The sequence below is a fragment of the Gymnodraco acuticeps genome, unplaced genomic scaffold (assembly GCF_902827175.1).
Source record: "Gymnodraco acuticeps unplaced genomic scaffold, fGymAcu1.1, whole genome shotgun sequence".
Classification (NCBI taxonomy): Eukaryota; Metazoa; Chordata; class Actinopteri; order Perciformes; family Bathydraconidae; genus Gymnodraco; species Gymnodraco acuticeps.
The window spans coordinates 41,784-63,295 of NW_022990014.1; the positions used below are offsets into that span (position 1 = coordinate 41,784).

Genomic DNA, 21,512 nt, shown 5'->3' on the forward strand with positions numbered 1-21,512 from the left:
CGATGTTGTCCAAAAAAACAGGAAGTGTTTGGATGTGCCTACCTACCAGGCATGTAGCAAAGGGGAAAAAGTAGAGCAGGATTTCCAGCATGTTCCTCTGTACCAGGACATTTGAGTCTTGCAGAGAAAGACACACCGACTTTATCTGAAAAAAGACAGAAGGTGAGAAGGTCCGACAGATGAACTAAACTAAAACATGACAGAAATACCAAAAATATTCCCATAATCATTAAATAATGCATATACCACATTTGTGCAGTTACAGAAACACAGACACTCACCACCATCCTGTGGTCGTAGCCCAGCATGTGTTTTTGCTGACGCAGGGAGTCAAAATGTGTGACTATGAAGACGGAGGCAGGCAGCCGCACCATGGGAGTGACCAGCATGCTGCCCCACAGCGCACCGTAGAACACCTGCTGACCCACTAGGAGGGACAGGCGGAGCAACAAGGCGTCAGTCCTGGACAGAGAGAGAGGACAACATGGAGAGAAGACATTAAACTTATAAATCTGTGTTTCTGAGTGGCAGGATGACCTTGTGGTTAGTGATGTCATACCAATCAATTCAAATCTTCCATTGTTTTTGTATACGAGTAACGCCTAAAGCAAGTCGATGACATAAGCTGCTTATGCTGTGTCACATTACCTGATGTAGTCTCTGATACCAAGCTGTCCTCCCATAAAGTGTACATTTGTTTAGCATAAATGAAAGTTGTTAGACAAACTAAAAACATTAGTTAAACATTAAACAATTCAATTAAATGTTACCATTTTTGAGTAAGCAAAAATATATGAGTTATTCAAGAGCTAGAATACCCATAATTATTTGCATGGAAATGTATTTTTAGAAGATTTCTTAACTTGATTAAATCTTAAATGTTTTTGCTGTACTAGTGGCAAAAGATTATATAAAAAATGACAGTTTCTGTCTCTTATTTTACTTCCCTACCCTGTCTGCGGCTTTCGGCCCCAACCCCCTTTGTTCCTTCTTTAATGAGTCACTCGTGTATACTTTCATTATCGGAGAAAACGAGTGCACTTGAAAGGAAATATTTGCAGATAAATGCACACCTGGTTATCAAGTACAGCAGCAGCAGAGTGTAAGTGTGATTGACAAAAAATAAACTACAGTGCCCGTGTTCATCTTAATGACGGAACATTCCTCCCAGCACAACAGCGTGGCTATTTGTTTATGACACATTTTATATCAGACTTTGGATACAGAGCGTGTCAGTAGGATACATTTATTTTTGGTTTGGTGTTTTCATGTGATATGTTAACAATAAGAGAAATATAGAATATTGTACCTGTCGTAAACCTCCAGCCCCTCCTCCAGGCCTGGCAGCAGTCCTGTGATGAAGGCCTGGAGACTTGGCAGCAGAGCCCTCTGCAACGGGAGATAGTAGCGCTCGTACAGAGTCAGCAACATGGGCTTCACTGCCATGGCTGCATGGCCCAACAGCGGGAACAATCCTGAGCTGAAAACATAACACACACACACACACACAAATTCAATATCATAACATTCTGCACACATCAGGCCAGTTCTCTCCACAAGCAGTAAAAGGTTCATGCCAGTTTCTTGTAAGTCACCTGTAAATGAACAGATCCTTGGCCAGCCATTTTGATCCAATGATTTTGAAAATGACCTCATATGTCTCCAGAGCCTTGAGGTGTACTCCGCTCGGAAGTGCGGGGTGTAGACACTGTGAGAGACGCTTCCCTATGATCAGCCTCTTCGGCAGGAGGGAGTAGCGAAGGTTACTCTGCAGAGCCTGAAGGTAAAAGACAGGAAAAAAAGGTTAGCAAATGGCGTGTTGCAAAAATACTGCTAGATTACAATCACATACAAAACATAATATGTAGTAATATCTTGTTAAAAACACACATTCTGTAAATTATCCAGTGCAATTAAATATGTTCCATTACTTTCCATACCAATGTATGTATTATAATTTGATTATCATTCATTATTTTATCATTTATTATCGTGTTTAAACAACAATATCCCATATTAGATTGAATTTGGATTTTTTTTAATGCATATTGTCAGTGTTTTCTATCACATGTTCTGTGTAATCTAAGATGTTAATTGTGCATCAGCACACAAAGACACTCCAAAGTAAACTCAGCAGGGGGAAAGTACAGTAAAGTGAGATGTTTACTGCCCGAAATAAATAGCCAGAAGACTGGAGCAATAAGGGTGTGTTATAGAGAGAGAGAGAGAGTTTCAATACACAAAAGAAACTTCCTCATCAAACAGAGAACTGAAACACACAGCAGCTGTGAAGTTGACACCTGCAAAATGACAACACCAAAATAGAAAACGCAAAATGCTACTGTGAATTCAAATGACACGATAGACAAAGTTCTTAATACTGAGATATCCAGTTAAAATATAAGAATGTACAGTGTTTATAGGATCACATCCACTCATCCCTCATACAGTTACCTTACCTTATTGAGCTTCCCCAGGGAGGAGATGAGATCGGCCCACTCACTCGAGGACTCAAAGTTTCGCAGCGCCTTCTCAATAACCGCCGCATAGCTACGGTAGCGGTAGTCATTCTGCAGTTCTAACTCCTCAGGATCCATGATACATCAATGTGATCCCAGCATCTTCAGCACAATATTCCTTAAAAAGAGGCAAGACAAACAACAGATCTTAAGAAAAGATGCAGACAGATACTATCGGCTCAGCGATAGTATCTGTCTGCATCCTCCTGGATATCCCTCACCTCGGCCTCTGAGGCTTGTTTCTGGCAAATACAATTAGCCAATGAACTCTGTTCACTGATATTACATTACATTACATTTAGCTGACGCGACTTACAATAAGTACGTTCGACCAACAAAATACAACTTGAAGAAAACAGAATCATATAAGTACATCAGGCTTCATAGAGCAAAAACATTTCAAGTGCTACTCAACTGGCTTTAGATAAGCCAGTCCTTTATTAGTATAAAAGTGCTTCGTTAATAGTTCTATCGCTCGAAGTGGAGTCGAAAGAGATGAGCCCTGAGGCTATGGAGACAAATGTCCTCATTCATGACTGGTCGGTGTTTGTCTGATTGACCTGTGCTGCAGTCTGAGGAAGGAGGAGTCCTGCTAACACAAACCGTGGCCATGCAGGAAGTTTAAGAGAAAAACAAGTTATGGACTTGGCACAAACAGACAGAGGAATACAGTTTGTTTTCAGTCTTGTTAACACAGTGATTTAAAGCAGCATTAATAGGCCTTTTGGCTTGCTGAGGCCATACCTCAGTGACATTGACATGTGATCATATTGATTAAAAGGTTGTCAGAGCACACATCCTGCAGACAAAGGGCAACATTAGCGTTCATTGGAAGTTGTGTGTTTTGCCACTAAGTCAATTGTCAAAGTCAATGGCTCTTCTAAAGGCTCCACTGCGTTCACTAGCCTATGCTATCTTCTACTGATGTTTGGTGATGGCCAGGTAGCATACTGAGCAGTAAAGTTGTAGTCTATAAAACCAAAACAAATGAGCTGAAAGGCACTAAAACGCTGAGGGAAAACATACAGTAGAGTTGGGTTAAAAGCTTGTTTCAATAAGCGGACATTTTTATATATAAGAATAATAATTTCGCTTGACTTCAATCTCGTTTTGGTTGCATAGGCAAAAAAGTGTTCAACATCTTAATATGCTGCATTATCTAGAAAGAGTAGCTTTCTTCTTACTTTCGAGGCAAAGATGACGGTGTGTGCGTGTGTGTGTGTGTGTGTGTGTGTGTGTGTGTGTGTGTGTGTGTGTGTGTGTGTGTGTGTGTGTGTGTGTGTGTGTGTGTGTGTGTGTGTGTGTGTGTGTGTGTGTGTGTGTGTGTGTGTTAGTCTGTAATGTATTTGAATGAAGCTGAAGAGAGAGATGGGTGGGGGAGTAGACGGCAGGATTAGAGAACAGACATCTGGACTCTGTTGGTGAGCTGTGAGGAGCTTTGTGGAGTGACGAACCCAACAACACATGCAGAAACTTCACCCCAAATGGCTCCTGTGGGTATTGTCCACAGTATGAGTGTATTACATGTCTAATATATGTAATGTAATTTAATGTAAAGCACTCTGAGTAATTGGAAAAGCGCTTAAGTAAATATCATGATCATTATTATTATCATAAACACTCGGAATCAGGATGGCCTTTTGACAGAAAAATCAAAGATAATTACTGGCATTCTTTTTTGAAAATGCCTCTCCCCAAAACACAGTTTTACAGTGAGTTTTTTGTTGCTCAATCAAAAAATAATAAGCAATTATAAGCAATAACTTTAGTCTTTGTTAACTTGTGTTTGTGACATTTCATAGATTTAACAACTAAAGACAATAAATATGTCAAGTATTAATGAAAATAAAAAGTAAAAAGGCCAAAACCAGATCATGACCCACAGGAATGAGACAGATAAGGGTGGGTGGATTACTTAAAGGGGTAAATGTGGAAAGTAAGAGTATAGCAACTAAGTGATGGAGATGGATAAAACAAAGATGGTGTTGCGGCTTCCTTCATTTGTTTCCATCAAGCCACTAGACGTCTTTAACCGATAGTTCTAACGCGTATCTTTCGTTTATTTGATTTTACAGTTGTGATGACCTGTTTGCCTTCTGATGATGTGTTGATGTTGTGTGACTGACAACTTTCTTTGAGTTGTGTAGGATAATATAAGTTAACGATTAAAATTAAAACTGTGTCTTGACGGCATCTTTCACACAGGTTGCCCATCTGTGTGTTTCTTAAGAGGCTGTCGCTTTTTTAGTCTCGACAACAGAGGTCACATTAGGTGTCAATATTTGGCCTTTTTTACAAAACTAAAAACTGGCTCTAACAGATGGATTATTTGTGTTCTTATCCACTGCCAGCATGTTCAGTTGAGTGAATCTTTGAATCTTGTACTATAGCTTAATAATACATATTTTTCACATGATCTTTTTGGTATGTTTTTGATAAAATGTCTTACACATGTAATGAAATGATCAACAGTTTATATGCATGCCAAGTGTTTTGTTATTTCTGACCAAAACAGAATAATGAGAAATGAGAAAACCTTCTTATTCTAAAAAGCAACATTAAGTACTCGTGACTTTCTTCCACATTTACAACCTTGATATCAAAATAAGGAGTGGTTGAAGACGAAATATGTAAAAAACAACGTCACCCTGCATAGCAAACAACCCTCAGGTGCTGCTATTCTACATATACATATATTGCCTATATTGTTTAGACGTATCTCCTTAGAAGGATTATAAATCTTCCTTCAGAGAGACAACTTGTTTGTGTGCAAGCTTCAAGCAAATGAGGATCTATAAAAACAGCCTAATCATAGGTGAGAGATAATCAACCTCTGTTGACCAAGCAGAACTTTATGCATGTTCTCACTTCCTCATTGTATGCATCAGCAAAACAGCAAGTGCGATAAAGCATGCATTTCTACAGGCTGCTGTTGTGCAAAGGAGTGAGTGCCTTGATAGTCAGTGAGTGGACACACGCACTATAGCACACAACAAGCTCTGCTATAGACTGCGTCACCTGACTGACACCACCACCATAAAGAGCTTTAATATGACGCTGTGTCGATGAAATGGCAGATGAGACAAGATGTCAACACAAACTGTGGCCATATAATAGAAGTCAGTACTGTTTGTTATGTAACTGCACGACCTCAGACTTAATGTTTATATCACTGCAACCAAGACTTAGTTCAAACATGTTTGTGTAGTTTATGGTTAGCTACATTTACGTCAATACTGAAACAGGGATACATCTAAGATAGCAAGCTAGCAATGAAAGCACAAAGTTAACGTAGCATTCAAACGTAAAGGTTTCAATTTTAGAATATATGAGGGAATAATATGGTATTGTGGTTGTAACAAGTACAATGTACAGTAAAAGCATCGTGGTAAACAACATTAGCTAGCTATCAGGTGCATCAATGACTCACCAACTGCGAAACAAGCCCGACAGGAGCCCGAGGACCGACTCTTCAGAGCAGTCACACTTAAAGAAGCGACAGCGCGGTCTCCATGGTGCATCCTTCAATCTATGGTAGCTCTCAGAACAAGTGGTAGTAAGCCTGTTATTCGTCCTGATGATGGGTGTCACAAAACATCTCCAGACGAGAGAACCAGGGGTGATTGACAGAACTGGGCGGGACCCACCAACTCAGCTGATTCAGAGCTGAGAGCGGACGGAATGTTAATTTCACGATAACTAAGGGGTGGGGTGGGGTGTATTTTAAATATAAAAGAGGAGATGTTTGTCTTTAAACCGTCGTCAGAAAGTCAATACATGCGAAATCTTAATGTAAATTATTGCCCAAAGCAAAACTAAACCGGTTTCTCCTCGTGCAGTTTTAGAATTAATATCAGAAGAATATCACTGCCCCCAGGCTTTGGTATAGTCCAGGATGTGCCGTGTTTACAAACCTCTCATCTCACTGCTAGATATTTGACAGCGAACTGCACATTGTATTGCAGCCATAAAGTATATGATAGGATAGCAAACTAAAAACACAGTGTTAGCTATACTTTTATTTATGTCATATTTTAATGCAATGTATATATAGATATATAGATATATTTAATATTTCCAGTTTTCGTTGTGAAAAGGTAAATAGAGGTATGCTGTATTTTATGTAATATACAAAATAAATTCACTTTTAAGAAGTACAATGGAATTGGGCAGTACAACACATCAATATGTTTAAGAATTCCTGATGTTTATGATACGTCATTCGTGGTAAGCGGTCTGTTGTCTATGGAAATATAAACCATAGTGTATCAAGTTTCTTTCATTGTCAAAATGTTGTTTCATAATTGTTTAGCCCCAGACATATTTGAACATGTTAATCTTGATAGCCAAATAATGTGACAGTAAGTGTGTGTGATGGCGTCAATCACTATCTTGAAACCAGTTTACTTGAGAGAAATCTCATTTATCAAACATTTGGAAAAGTGTTGACAGAAATTGTGTAATTGTATTGCAATGCATTTGAGTGAAAAACTGCACTTACTCCTCATATTGAATAAGAGGCAATCTGGTTGTATTATATACTGTAGTTTTTTTTTGGTTTTAAACTCCTAGTTATACTTCTTGATAAAAAATATTATTGTGTCAAAATTCCAAATTGTCAAATGTAATAGTTTTGAAATAATGAATTGATATATCTTGTTTAATCCATTTTGTATGTACATAAGGACCGGAAAATACCGGTTTAAGTCTCTAGATGGAGCTCCTGTATAATGCAAACAATGTTTTAAAACGTGTCTGTACTAGATTGCTAATACTTTGATAATGTAGCCACCATTTATTTATGTTTCAAGTAAACAATTATTTATTTTAAAGACTGCAATCTGGTATTCTACTTATAATAAACACTTGTAATCCATCCCCAGAAAATGTTCCAACTTTTTTGGCCAACCATTATTTTACAGCATGGTCAGAAATGACAAATAGTGTTCTTTCTTTTCTAAATATTGACTTTGTGCATAAGGAAGTTAAACAAAGTCTTGAAGTTGTGACTTTTTACCCCATGTTCTACCTGAGACCAAGTAAAGCTATATCATAACTCAAGAAGCTACTGTTAAATAACAGAGTGTTGAAAAAGCAAATAGTATACATGTATGCAACATTAAAGGCCTTACAATTCAAACAGTCAGTAAGAAGCTATTAGAGCATTATATTTCTCAGCCTTAAGCACCAGAGGACATGAGCCGACTCATACAATAGGACATTTTTATAGATGTAATGACTAATACTTTAAATAACAATGAAAAGTATGGTTCATATTAGATTAGCAGTACAAAGATAGAGTTAGAAAACATATTATTGGACAGAAATGTCTGCCACAGTGCTCAAACAATGCCTTGGCATCTAAAATGCACACCATTTTCACTGTTCATTTTAAATTAATTCACTTAACTTTCACGTATGAGTTATTGATTTAATTCTTTCTTTTATGTCTGTGATTTTGAAAAACATCACAAAAATGACTTAAGAATCTAGATGGGTTCTTGCATGGTGTTTATCAAGCACTGCATATGTTACTTATATCCTGAACTCTGGAGCATAGCACCACATTTGTATTCAGTTATTTCCTCCTTGGATCATCTCTTACACCACCAATTCTAGCTGATCTTCACCAAACGTGGGTTGAAAAAAATAAACCCTGAGTAAAACATTTGAATATTTTGATACTTTTTCCTATATCTGATGGCAAACGGTTTGGTGTATGGCCTGTTTGCCCACAATTACAGGTATCGGTCCTTGGATGCTTGCTTCTGTTTAATTCACCTACTTCATTTACAGTATTTGATCTAACCTGGTAACGCTGGTTTGTAAAATCTTGAATCTAGATTGTATGCATTCCTCAATGTTTGCGAAGTCAGTTTAAAGTTAGTCTGGCTACAACTGACAATACTTTGTGAGGGAGCTATGGTCATAAACACATGTGTAAGTGTATTGTACATGAAGAGTGCTGTGTAACAGTACACTGATGTTTCTAATCAGCCACAACCAAGTTGGACGAGGGATGGGGAAACAAGGGCTTCATTGTTACTCCGTCCAAGGGGGTTGTTTTATTCATGCATCTGTTTGTGTTTCTATTGTAGTGATATTTCAAAAACTATATTTCATCCATTCCAATGACATTTTGTGGACTTTTGTCCAAGTACGAATATGCTATTTTGCCTGTAGATGGCTCTCAGTGGCCATGCTTAATCTGCCTATATAAGCAATAAAATAAAGTGCTTGCAGGATTCTTTATGTAAATATATCAAGTAAATAAATACAGTGTAACATAGCATTACCAAAACAAAACAACAAATCTATACGCTTTTTTAAAATTAGAAATGATACAGTATAACAAACGCAATATTGTGATACTAAAGTGAATTGATATTTTCTAACACCCCTCCTCAAGCTCAACTCTCAGCACTGGCTGCTTGATCACAACAATGAAGCCAACTGTTGAGTTTGCACTTGTGGGGTGTGGGACTTGACACAGTCTATACCACAGTCTATATAGGGCAGCAGGAAGACAGCACTGTGTGTAAAACACCACAACTCTTGTGACCATAAGGTGTTTGGCTGCTCTACATCTGGGTCGGCATCCATATTTAAAAATAATGTTAATGTCGGTGTAGCTGTTCCTGCCAGGTGGAGCCCTCTGCATAGAGAAGGTTGGTAACTCAGATTGATTTGCCAGAACTTCGAGGCCTGCTATGACACGTGCCCTTTTAACCTGAAAATGTTATGAGGTATTGCACATAAATTGTATAAATGACAAATGGACTGTATTTATATATACTTTTTCCAGCCTTTACAACCACTTAAAGCACAAGAGGTATTTTTTCTTTAAGGAACAAAACTGTAAGTAAACTGTAAGTAAACAACTTTTTTAATACATTATAATGAAGAAACATAATAGAATAAGGTATTGGAAATAAGTGGCTATGGTTTTGTTAAAAAGCTGCATTAATGCCCCAGAGGGCTGGAAATTGATCGAGTTAATAGATCAAAGAAAAATAAACATCTGCAAACAAACGACAAATCGAAGTCATCTCCCGTAATGAGAGCTGTGGCTTTGCTGCCTTCCAATCAATCCATAAACATGAACGGTAGCCTAATACAAAGAAGGTTACAAACCGTAACACTGATTTACAAACTTTCAATAACCACAAGAAAGTAGACATAAAACATAGAAAATAAACTGCTCATTAGTGGTCAGTCCATCTCCATATTTATATTATATTTTTAGTAATGGACTGAAAAATCTACCCATTTTGCCGTGATGGAAAACAAATTTGAAAGGTTTTCACATGTAACACATGGTTTTCACATGTAACACATGGTTTTCACATGTAACACTAAGTGGGGTGCAACTGATATCTCAACAACATATATTCAGCTTAATCCAAAATTGCAATCCTTCATGGATCTTAACCCACTGTGAAACACAGCTGTTGAGGTCTCACCACAGGTTGTATGACTCAGTTTAGCAGGGAAGGATAAACAGGAAACTGCACTATTGTTAGGAGATGAGGCTGCAGAGGAGGATGGTCACTGCGCAATGCATTACTGACAGTTTCATCATGCTGATCTGAGCAATGATAACCTTAAAGTGGCTGCAGTTTAGAGCCATGCACTTTAGTAACTCTAAATCTTTATGTTTTGGTCTACTGGAGTCCTTCTTTTAAGGATTTGCAAAAAACATTAGGTCAAAAGGTTTCTGTAAAAAAATTTTTTTTTAAAAGTAGGATTACAGTTAAACTTGGGCTAGATAAATATATACCTATATGTTGTTGTTTGTATTCATGTGAGGCTGTATCAATAATTATTGAACCTAAATCTTATTGTTGGTATTTTTGAAATAGTGTATCTCACTGAGGGTTGCTACCAGTACCTATGTACATACTTAGTTTGTGTTGTAAAATAGCCTACTGGTGCATTGCTCATACTCATTATGGGCAAGCCAATATGTTTGAATTTGAATGTATTCTTGGGTGAGGGTTTGGAACGTAAGTAAGTAAAGACGAGCCAAAATACATCTGTTAAAAAGACGTGACACTATATTAACACTTGACCATTGTAGGCCTACGAAGCGTCTGCTTGATCAATGCATTAGGAAGCACGATGATTGACTTCCTAATCAAAGTAATATTAAAGGGAATTTCAGCTCAAACCTTTGCCGTTGACATCTCACTCTCACTGCAAACGACTGTCGCTCGACAAACACGCAACACGGAGGCGCAAGGTTTCCTGGGAAATTGAGTTTTTCGTTTAACGGAATTTTCCAAAATATCTGTAGTGAGTGGAAATTTACAGTTGGCCTCCCAGACTAGTGTAGTATGCTGCGAATGCTTTGCAGGATGTTTTGCTGCAAATCAACCATGTGCACCTTAACTGACTGCTGAGGCTGCACACATCTGCTAATATGAATATTATTAGGATATGACTGTAACTGCAGCCAATGTGTTTATTACCACTGTGTTATTGATATGTTTTGTGTGTTATGTTATGCTTTATCATATTTTTTTAGTATAGTAGCAGTTTTAGTGATGGCATTAAAAGATTGTAAAATAATGCAGAATACATGACACACACACATACACACACACACACTCACACAACACACACACGCACACACACACACACACACACACACACACACACACACACACACACACACACACACACACACACACACACACACACACACACACACACAGACAACCACATTAAAGGGAGGGCTCTCAAATGCATGCGTGTGTGTGTGTGTGTGTGTGTTTATCTATGGCAGTGGATTTCTTTCTATTGCTCTGACAACCATTTCCTCTTGATCACTTCCCTGATGCATTGAATAGTGTATGTGTTTCAATACAAACAGCATGTTGGCCTTGAAAAATATGTGTAGCATAACTTTCTCTCTCTTTTGGGCATTGGTATTGGAATACTGGATAACATTCCATTTTAGAGAGGCTTCAGAAAAAAACAGCACTGAAAAGAATCAAAATATATCTAGGCCTACATCATGTCCTTTTATTCAAAGAGGCAGCGGTATAGAGTGCTCGACACTAAAACCCTTAAATCTGATTATAATCTAGGCTTGTGTGATTGGTGAGAGTAGGGGTTTCTAGAAGCTTCTATGATTTGAGACAAGGTTATCCTGGGTTAATTACTTCATAATTATTTGTTGTTGCATGCTGTAGAAGATTTGCTGAGTTTAATGAGAGGCCAACTGTAAAAAGGCTGTAGTTTATATACGCATATCTATATGCCCATGTCTATATGTACCGCCTTCATTTTTATTAAAGTATTAAGAAAAGCTGTAATTGTTTAAGTAATACCATTTTGGATCAATTTAAAGTGTAATTTATTAAAATTATGAAAAACGAAGTCCCCTAATGAAAGTGATAGAGGCTCTGGGAGGTGGGTGTGATTAGTAGCACTTGGCTCGACGTTTTTTTCAATACAGATTTTTTGTATACACTTGTACTTGTTATTTATTCATTTAGTACAGCGTTAACATTTTGGATAATAATCTGGGGGAATTTGAAGTCGCAGTCAAACGCCCCAGACATGTGAGGGGCGTGGATTGAACGGAGGCTTTAAAGAAAAGAGGCAGCATTGTCTGGAAGGGCGTCACTGCTACCGTGGAACGGAGGGCAGAGGGATGACAACGGACTGCTAACGTGAAAACAACCCAGGAGCCCTGTGTGGTAAACGCAGAGACAGTTTGAACCATCTTTAGTGAGAGCTCTTCAGCAGAGGGACGAGTCTTCAGGAAGCAGGCACCTCTTCATTCACATCTCCCCTCGGAGCCGTGTCGATTTGGCAGCTTTAGTGCGTATGCTAACACTAGCTAACAAGGTACATCTCGAGTGCTCATCTGTGTTTTAACCATTAGAGCCGGTGACGGTGAGTCTGTATGAGAGCTACCTGGGTGATTAAGTGACAATGTTATCTGTTTAAAATATGTGATCATATGTCAGTGTAAAGGCTGTGTATCTGTGTTTTGGGTGATGATAGTTAATGTATCAGGTCAAATGTTGAAACTGTCATCGACGTATGTCCTATTAACCCCTGGCTAAAGCCTGGCAAGAAATTATTCAAGTAGGCTACGTGTACAATTATATCTCAGACTGGCGTGTTGTGGTAAAACCGATAAAGAAACATGCAGTGGATCGAAGATAAACAATAACACGGAATACACAAGCTCCTTGAGGATGCGCAGCTTTGCTGTTTGAGTGACTGTTCTAGACATTTCCATGCGCCTGATCGGTGAATCCGTGCACCTAGCGCCAGCCGTGCACTGGTGTCACCTTTCCTTTGTGTCTACAAAGGCTCTCAGCCGTAGGCTACTTGGCTTAAATAAAGAGCTATATGCACCAAATATCCCTTATAATGAATCCAGTTCTTTCTTTTGTATATCATGGCTGCCTCACTTGCAGGTTAACGTTCATTTTTAGAATGTTTTTAAACCAGGGTAAAGCATTCGGTGTTGTCATTAAAGATACATGCTAACCACTGCAAGATACCATTCATAGGGAATTTCCTTCGGTTGTACAAACGGCATCAAAGGTTAATTTACAGTGTCTGTTCTGGGCTTCATGCACGTCAGGGCTGGTTTGCCTCTGCAACTCTCTTGGCTTTAATACCTCACACGATCTCATACATTTAACGCCGTTATGGTATTGCTCCAGGCAATACTGGTCTGGTGTAAATCAGTTACTTTGCCTTAGAAAATGTCTATCTTGCAGAAAGGGGAATAATACAGGCGTAACAGCCAAAGGTTCTCTGTTTCATTGGCAGCACCATATATTTTTATTGTTTTGGCAGCAGCCTCCGTGGCTCTATATAAGTAGGCTTTGGCAGTAATTATGTTTGAATCCCTCATAATATAACTTTGCAAATGAAATGATAATAAACTTTGAAAAACATTGTTGTATTTCAGAGCTAGATTCTCTTGGACAGTTTATGGGGATCACATAAGTCCTTAATGATATGATGGTAAAATGAAAACAAAGACTTCCTTTTATTCAGAGGGACGGTTATGCGTAGAGCCTTGTTGTGAAGACAAACGTGGAGGATTTTTTTTTTTCTATCATGCTTGAAAGTCTACAAGCTATAATAGAGGCCAGACATCCAAATGTGTGCATGTATGTGTGCTCACACATCGCAATGCACCATACCATACTCAGATTAAAATGTGCATGTGTTATTTGAGGTAAAACAAGAAAATTCAATTTTTAGACTGTCCTAATTTAGTGTGAATAAGCAATGTCCTGTTGTGCCCCTCTACTCATAATTTTTTCATGGCTTAGGGGATGCCCAACCAGTCGATCGCGATCGACCGGTAGATCGCGGGGAGATTCCGAGTCGATCGCGAGATGTGTCTAAAAATAGAACAACAACATTCTGTTTTATCGTTAATGTCCTATAACATAATCTTCATGTGCCAGAATAATGCACTTGAACGCATCAAAGCTTTGTGATTGGCCGGCGTGACCCCATGTGTCGGGGCGTGGCTGGTGGGCAGTGGACACTAGTTAGCTGACGTTGTCCGTGTCAACAGGAGTGACAGTCCGCACACACAAGACCGCAATTATGGCAGAAGCAAAAAAGCCCAAAATATATAATTTTCACTCCGAGTGGGAGGATCAGTGTGCGAAATACAGGGGGGTCCGGGGGAGCTCGACCCCCCTGGTAACACCTGAACACCCCTGAAAGCCTCAACAGCTACATTTGAGGGGGGGGTCTCAAATTATAATATTTATTTGTCACTTCCAATGGTCACTAAAATGTTTTTAAGCTTACTATGTCCAATATTCATAATTCAAAACATTTATTCACAATTATCTTCTATTTTGGCTGGCAAAAGCATTTCCTCGCATAGAATCGAAAACAGACGGCTCTTTAATGGTCAACATTAATTAATTCATTATGAACATCAGAATTATTTGACGGCACCCCTGAAGACGCCAGACGGCGCCCCGGTTGAGAAACGCTGCTATGGACTACTGATTGTCTTGGCTTGCATCCATGAAGTATTGGCCTACTGCATATTGAGAAATCTTCGACCGGTATGTTGCGCAGTAAACGGGAGATGGGGACCCCCCTGATTAGTGACGGGTATTTCGCACACTGGGGAGGATGATTATTTTTGTATCTATTCCAATTCAAAGTCCATCTGTCTCATCTGCAATGCGAGCGTGGCTTAATCGAAGAAGGGTAATTTAGGAGCGGCATTTAAAAACAGTACACAAACGCTACGAGACGGAATTCCCTCCTAATTCTGCCCTACGCTCCAAAAGGTGAGGGACCTGAAAGGACAGCTAAATGCACAGCAGTCCATTTTCACCAGGCCCAACAACAAGACAAGGCTGCTACCAGAGCATCTTATCGTGTCAGTCACGTTCTTGCGAAACACACAAAGTTGTGAAAGAAGCATTCATGGAGGCTGCCGACGCGCTTTTTGGGGACAGTAAAAATAAAAGTAGCATTTCAACAGGTTTTTGATATAATACAAACTCAAGTTAGATACCGTTATTAATCAGCTGTAAGTTTTAGTTTGTTTGAACTTATTCATTATAATTATTGTACAAAATGGTATAAGAATGCAAACATTCAGATCTATTCTGTTTAAATTGATTATAGTCTATTATCAATTCAGGTTAAGAAACTAGTGTTGCTTGCATCCTATTTTAAAGGCATTTCTTTTTATACTCTACTAAAATGCAACAAAAAAGGGTTTGATTCTATGAATGTTGTCTTTTTTATTGCACTTTCGGCAGCAGATTCCTGTGTAGTTTCAGATCTGAGTTGTCTTATTAGTAAGCCTCATTTATACTTTTGTAGCGACACTATTTTTATATAATGGCAAAGAAAGGGTTCAGAGTATTTTCTTTTTCCCCTGTGTCATATGTGGCAGCACTGTTCAATGTTTCTTGAAAACATTACCCACTGTAGTATGTGACTCTATATCAACAGATACACTGTTGTGTAACTTCAGTTAAATACTTGTATGCGTGTAGATTAGAAAGAGGTAAGATAAAGGATCTGCAGTATTTCATGAAGTATTAATCGTACAAAGGTCCGTTTTATACAACCTACAGCCTACTACCAGTATTTTCCTGGTAGTAGGCTGTCAGTAATGGCTACGCCTCTCTATTTGGACTGGTAGATCTCGGCAGACTGGCAACTTTAAAAGTAGCTCTCGGTTCAAAAAAGGTTGGGCACCCCAAGCCTTAAACCATTCAATGGAATTCCTCAATGTATCTGTTTTTCCAATATGCTTATGACTATCTGCTTCCAGGCATTTTTCTTTTCTGTTTTAATTTAGTTTATTCTTAAGTATTTTCTTGCTAAATGTTGGGTTTGTTTGAAGTGTTTACTGGCTTGAGTTCTTTGTGTTAGAATGATTAGTTGGACAGTCATAGGGAGGCTAAAACCGCTTGGAATAATGCAGTTGGAAAACCAAATTTATTCAAATCAGCATTCCTATTATTGATATGGTTTATAGAGAGCTCTGCTATGTTTTTAAAATGTCTTTCATTAGTGATTTTTATTATTTTATGTATTTGGGATATACTATTCAGTTTGACTCGAGGCATTTTTAAACCTCACCTGTGTTTTTATCCTGTTTTTAAGAGAGGGTGTAAAGTGTCTTTCAAAGCATTTGTGTTCGATGTTCTTAACTTCTAAGATTACGGCTCTAATGAGGTGTTTTTCATTGTCTTTGCTGTCTTGCAGGAATGTTAACTCTAGGCTATTCTAGACCAGAAGCCTGCAACATCCTCTGCTAAAACTAGAACGACCTCAGTGCCGGTGGATAACTCCCTCCGAAGCACACCTAGTGTATTTGAGCTGACGGTGGATACTACAGCTTCCAACCAGACAGCAAACCAAAGAAATCATTTCCATTTCTCCGTTTAAAAATAATAAATCAATACGTTTGACTATTGTATTTATTTTCTTCTTAATCTGTGAGCTAATATATTTTTTAAGTAATCCGTAAAGATGAGTCCTGGATTGGAAGCAGTGGACATAGCTGTGGTAGCACTGTATTTTGTCCTGGTGCTAGCCATTGGGTTTTTTGCCATGTGGAAAGCCAATCGCAGCACTGTGAGTGGCTACTTCCTGGCTGGACGCTCCATGACATGGATAGTAATTGGTGCATCACTCTTTGTCAGCAACATTGGCAGTGAACATTTCATAGGCCTTGCCGGGTCAGGAGCAGTGAGTGGCTTTGCTGTTGGAGCATGGGAGTTTAATGCAATTCTTCTTCTGCAGCTGCTTGGTTGGGTGTTTATCCCTGTGTATATACACTCGGGGGTCTACACCATGCCCGAGTACCTGTCGAAACGCTACGGTGGCAACAGGCTAAAGATTTACTTTGCCTTCTTGTCTATATTACTTTACATTTTTACTAAGCTGTCAGTGGACTTGTATGCTGGAGCGCTCTTCATTCAGGAGTCCCTGGGGTGGAACCTTTATGTTTCCATCGTCCTGCTCATCAGTCTGACAGCGCTGCTCACTGCCACCGGTGGACTGGTGGCTGTACTCTACACGGATGCACTTCAGGCGGTGTTGATGATTGTTGGAGCACTAATCCTAACCATCCTAAGCCTTATCAAAGTTGGTGGGATGGAGGGTGTCAGAACTAAGTACATGCAGGCCATTCCCAATGTTACTGCTATAATGGCCACTTTGAACGTCACCTATTCTCCTTCGTGCCACATTACGCCTAAACCAGACTCCCTACGCATCCTCCGAGGTCCACTGGATGAAGACATCCCATGGCCAGGCTTCCTTCTTGGCCAGACCCCTGCCTCTATCTGGTACTGGTGTGCAGACCAGGTCATTGTTCAGAGAGTACTAGCAGCAAAGAACATTGCTCACGCCAAGGGTGCTACGCTCATGGCTGGATTCCTCAAGATCCTGCCCATGTTTTTAATAGTGATCCCTGGAATGATCTCCCGCATCTTGTTCACAGACGAGATTGCCTGCATTGGGCCCGAGCACTGCTTGGCTGTTTGTGGTTCTGAGGCTGGCTGTTCAAACATTGCCTACCCACGCCTTGTCATGGCTGTGATGCCTGTCGGACTCAGGGGTCTGATGATGGCTGTCATGATCGCTGCCCTGATGAGTGACCTAGACTCAATCTTCAACAGTGCAAGCACCATCTTCACCCTGGACATCTACAAAAACTTTCGAAGAGAGGCGTCTCAGCGTGAGCTGCTCATGGTTGGCCGCATGTTTGTTGTGGTTATGGTGGCAATCAGCATTGCCTGGGTCCCTGTTATTATCCAAATGCAAGGCGGGCAGACATACCTTTACATCCAGGAAGTTGCTGGCTACCTCACTCCACCAATAGCTGCCCTCTTCCTGTTGGGTGTGTTCTGGAAACGGTGTAATGAGACAGGTGCATTTTGCGGAGGCATGACAGGTTTCACTCTTGGTGCCATACGTCTGATCTTAGCTTTTATCTACCGCAAGCCTAACTGTGACCTGCCAGATGATAGGCCTGCCTTCATTGCTAAAGTGCACTACATGTATTTTGCCGCTGGGCTGTTCTGGACTTCAGGGTTGGTGGCAGTGGTGGTCAGCCTCTGCACCTCTGCCCCAGATGAGGAGCAGGTTCGCACCACTACATTCTGGGGGGTCCGCAACATGAAAAGGCTTCCAACAAAGGACCGAAAGGAAACATTAAGGCTGACCGAAGAGAGCTTTCAGAATGGCAATGGAAGACTCCTTAAAGAAATACCACAAGATGTCAGAAACGAGAGGTGTTTGGATGGGGCAGATGTTAAACTCTTGGTCTCGTACACTGACCATGACCCAGCAACCCCAAGTACAGAAACATCTCCTGCCACCACGCCTGCAGACCAATTCAGTAATGGAAAGTTAGATATCACCGAAGGGGAAAGCAGCCAGGTTAATAGGAAGACTAGCGGGTTTATGTGTTTCCTGGAAAGGTTTTGTGATTGTAATGACAGACCACAGAGCACTCCGACAAAAGTACTGCAGGAGGATATCATTGCAGAAATGCTGTATGAGTCTCCCAGAGATAAAATAATCCTCAACGTGGTTCTGGTATGTGTCTGCTGTGTGGGCATCTTCCTGTTTGTTTATTTTTCAATTTAGTTAGCCTCTGTACTGAACTTATGATAAATGGTTAGGGTGCTTTTATTAAAGTGGAAATTGTGTTGAGCTGTTCTAAGTGAACAGTTACATTTTCAAAGTTTTGAAATCTCTGTCTGTGATATTTACAGTTGTCTTTTTAAGCTTTCTAACGGGGATAAAAGCCTACCTAATCATTTTTTCAATGATTAAAGCTTTGCAACATGAAAACAATTGTACTACTTTAAGGAGTAGGAATCGTATTTTACTTGTTGATTTTATTGTTATATTGTTAGTATTTAATATCTTTTTTTTTTTTTTTTTTAAACAATCGCACTTGTCTGTATTTTCAGATGTATTCTTTTTGACCGTTATTGTAGGCGTAGTTGCTGTTTTAGCATTCATATGTCAGTAACTCGAGAGGTTATAGGTCATGACCATTTCTGACACTACACAATATTACTACTGCATTATTTTAGTAGAACTTTGAGTGTTTGATTATTAGTTTTTTATTGTGTCTTTTCAAAGTTATTGTCATTGTTAAACACTATGTATACTTTGTATCCATTACTATTGTATTATAACAATAGACCACACATACCAATGCTGATTATTTGATATCATTTTAAATTAACCTTGTGTACACTATAATTCATGTCAGGATCACCCACAATATAAATGTCTTCCATAGCAGACCATTTATTCTGTATCTACTGTGTGTTCATGTACATTATGGTGAATTTCAGCTAATTTTATCTAGTTTCAAGAGCATAATTTAAACCTCTTACTATATGTGTCTTAGTATGCAATATTAAAAAGAGAAGAAAACTAAGATTTTGGTTTACATCCTGAATATGTTGTACACTGAAAACCACATTTCTATAAAGCCATGTGATGAATCAGCTTTGTCATGTAGTACATTTAGCCTTTACATGTTCACATTTTGTGGCTGATCTAGATTGTGTTCATTAATAATAATGATAAACCCTAACCTCCACACTCCAGAATACAAAGTATGTGTGTCCACATGCACTTTGGAGTTTGACAATTGTGTTAAATGACCATAGTCCTTAAAAATTGTCATATTTGAAAGGCCAATACCAATTAATGTCGAGCATAAATGATGTATTTAGAGGATTGATAAGAGATGATTGCTGTGTGTGAAATTGCTTTAAAACATTTGATTTCTCTCTGAGAAAATATACTTTTTTTTTTGTATGGATTTTATTTTTTGAGACTGATAATAAAAGGTCTGTGGAAAAAATGACTTCTCATTATTTTTATGTTTTATTTTCTTTGGTTAGAAAACAAGAGGAACAGTGGGATGAAATACTTTATTAAGACATTGGCTAAACATGAACATCCATTTCAAACTAAGCATCCTTTACGTTTGCTTTTTATTAGGTTGTAATTTCAGGAGACTTGTTTTGTGTTGTTCTGAAGAGCATTACAACACCAGAAACATTGTTAATTGGTCATGTGGCCTTAGGAAATACATAGTTTGAGCATTAGTTTTCGTAAAATTATAAAATTAGATGTGGACTCAACTTTACAAAATAAAGTTAGAAAAGGCCCTTATCTTATTACAATTCCCAAATAACTGCATTATTGTGCTACTTTGCACAGCTTCCTGTGTATTATAATGGAGATTGTTTAAACAAATAAAATGATGTTTTTTACGTGTAATGTAACCCTTAGATGCACGAGTGGCTGGACCCTACACTCTTCTATATATAAGTGGGTCTAAAAGGACCCGTATTAGAATAATGTGTTTTTATCCCATGTTTGTCATTTTGGTTAAGAAAAATCACTTGTATAATATTTAGTATTATATTTTGGCTCACATTAGGAATATTTTCTATTTAATTTTTCACAATTTTGAATTTTAGAATTTTAATTTTTTTACATTTTGAAAAAAAAACGTTTTGAACAAAGATCTCCGCTATTCTGAGACCCTCACATTATTCCAGTCCCTTTTCAAAACTCATCTCTTCTCCTCTTGTCTACTCATAGCCCCCCCCCCCCCCCCCTTCCCATCAATCCATGCCGGTTGATCAAGTTTGATAGTCCTATACCCCCCACCCTAACCTTCCCTTATAAAGCGATTTTGAGTCCTTGAAAAGCCGGGAAGCCCTATACAAATATAATGTATTATTATTATTATTATTATTATTATACTGAGTGACAGGTATCAGATCTTGCTGTGTGAAATAATCTTCCTGAGAGGTGTCACTTGTGATGTAGTTTGTGTGGTCTACAGTGAATGTATTCCTGACCAGTGTTGGGTGTAACGCGTTACAAAAGTAACAGAGTTACAGTAATATATTGGGAACACATTTTAACCCGAAATTAAATGGTGTTCTGTTGTTTAAGAAAGTAGCCAGAGCGAGACATTCCGACACCAGAGAAAAATTGTGCGGGTAGATTAGTAAACCTGGTGTTTATCCTTCAGGCTTCGCGTCGGGATCTTTGGGGGTGCATAGGCATGCATTGCACCCCCAGTTGAATGTTATGCACCCTCTAAAAAAGAGAACGGATCGGAAAATACAAATAACAAATTGTGTCAGGTGCGCGTGACCTGCTCCGCTGCGCGTGCATCATTTCCAAAGTGCTTCCACAGCAGTGACACACATTTGTGGATAATCATTTATACGAAAATGGTTAAAGCAAACATCACTAAACGCCAGCAATACTGCATATCTACTGCAGACAGTAGCAACAGGTCAGATGGGGACATCACGTTACCCTCCGTCGTGGACACTAGCTTACTCCCGCCTGACTCGCCCCCGGAGCAGCAGTCTTCGTCGCCCGAAACTACGCCACCCCTCGGCGGCCCGCAGGTGCCAGGATACCACGGCAAAACAGAGCCTGCCTAGGTATATC

General features: G+C 39.1%; 2 protein-coding genes across 5 annotated transcripts in view; one reads left to right on the top strand and one right to left on the bottom strand.

Annotated features, from left to right (window-relative positions):
• The window catches only part of dop1b (DOP1 leucine zipper like protein B), a 42,596-nt gene extending 31,856 nt beyond the window's left edge, over positions 1–10,740 (bottom strand). For 2 of the 4 annotated variants that reach the window (XM_034213219.1, XM_034213216.1), the window contains exons 1-6: positions 5,950–6,186; positions 2,460–2,637; positions 1,596–1,777; positions 1,310–1,480; positions 282–462; positions 47–145 (exon numbers count right to left, since the gene is read on the bottom strand). In XM_034213219.1, the coding sequence (XP_034069110.1) occupies positions 47–145; positions 282–462; positions 1,310–1,480; positions 1,596–1,777; positions 2,460–2,597 (771 nt within the window). In that variant the 5' untranslated portion in view covers positions 2,598–2,637; positions 5,950–6,186. Of the gene's footprint in view, positions 1–46; positions 146–281; positions 463–1,309; positions 1,481–1,595; positions 1,778–2,459; positions 2,638–5,949; positions 6,187–10,690 lie in introns of those variants that run through there. The other 2 variants (XM_034213218.1, XM_034213217.1) reach the window with 2 other exon arrangements.
• A 1,360-nt stretch (positions 10,741–12,100) lies between these two features.
• slc5a3b (solute carrier family 5 member 3b) lies at positions 12,101–19,893 on the top strand. The gene is made up of 2 exons (XM_034213444.1): positions 12,101–12,377; positions 16,260–19,893. Exon 2 carries the CDS (start codon positions 16,527–16,529, stop codon positions 18,651–18,653), a length of 2,127 nt encoding a protein of 708 aa, XP_034069335.1. The 5' UTR covers positions 12,101–12,377; positions 16,260–16,526; the 3' UTR covers positions 18,654–19,893.
• Positions 19,894–21,512: the final 1,619 nt, after the last annotated feature.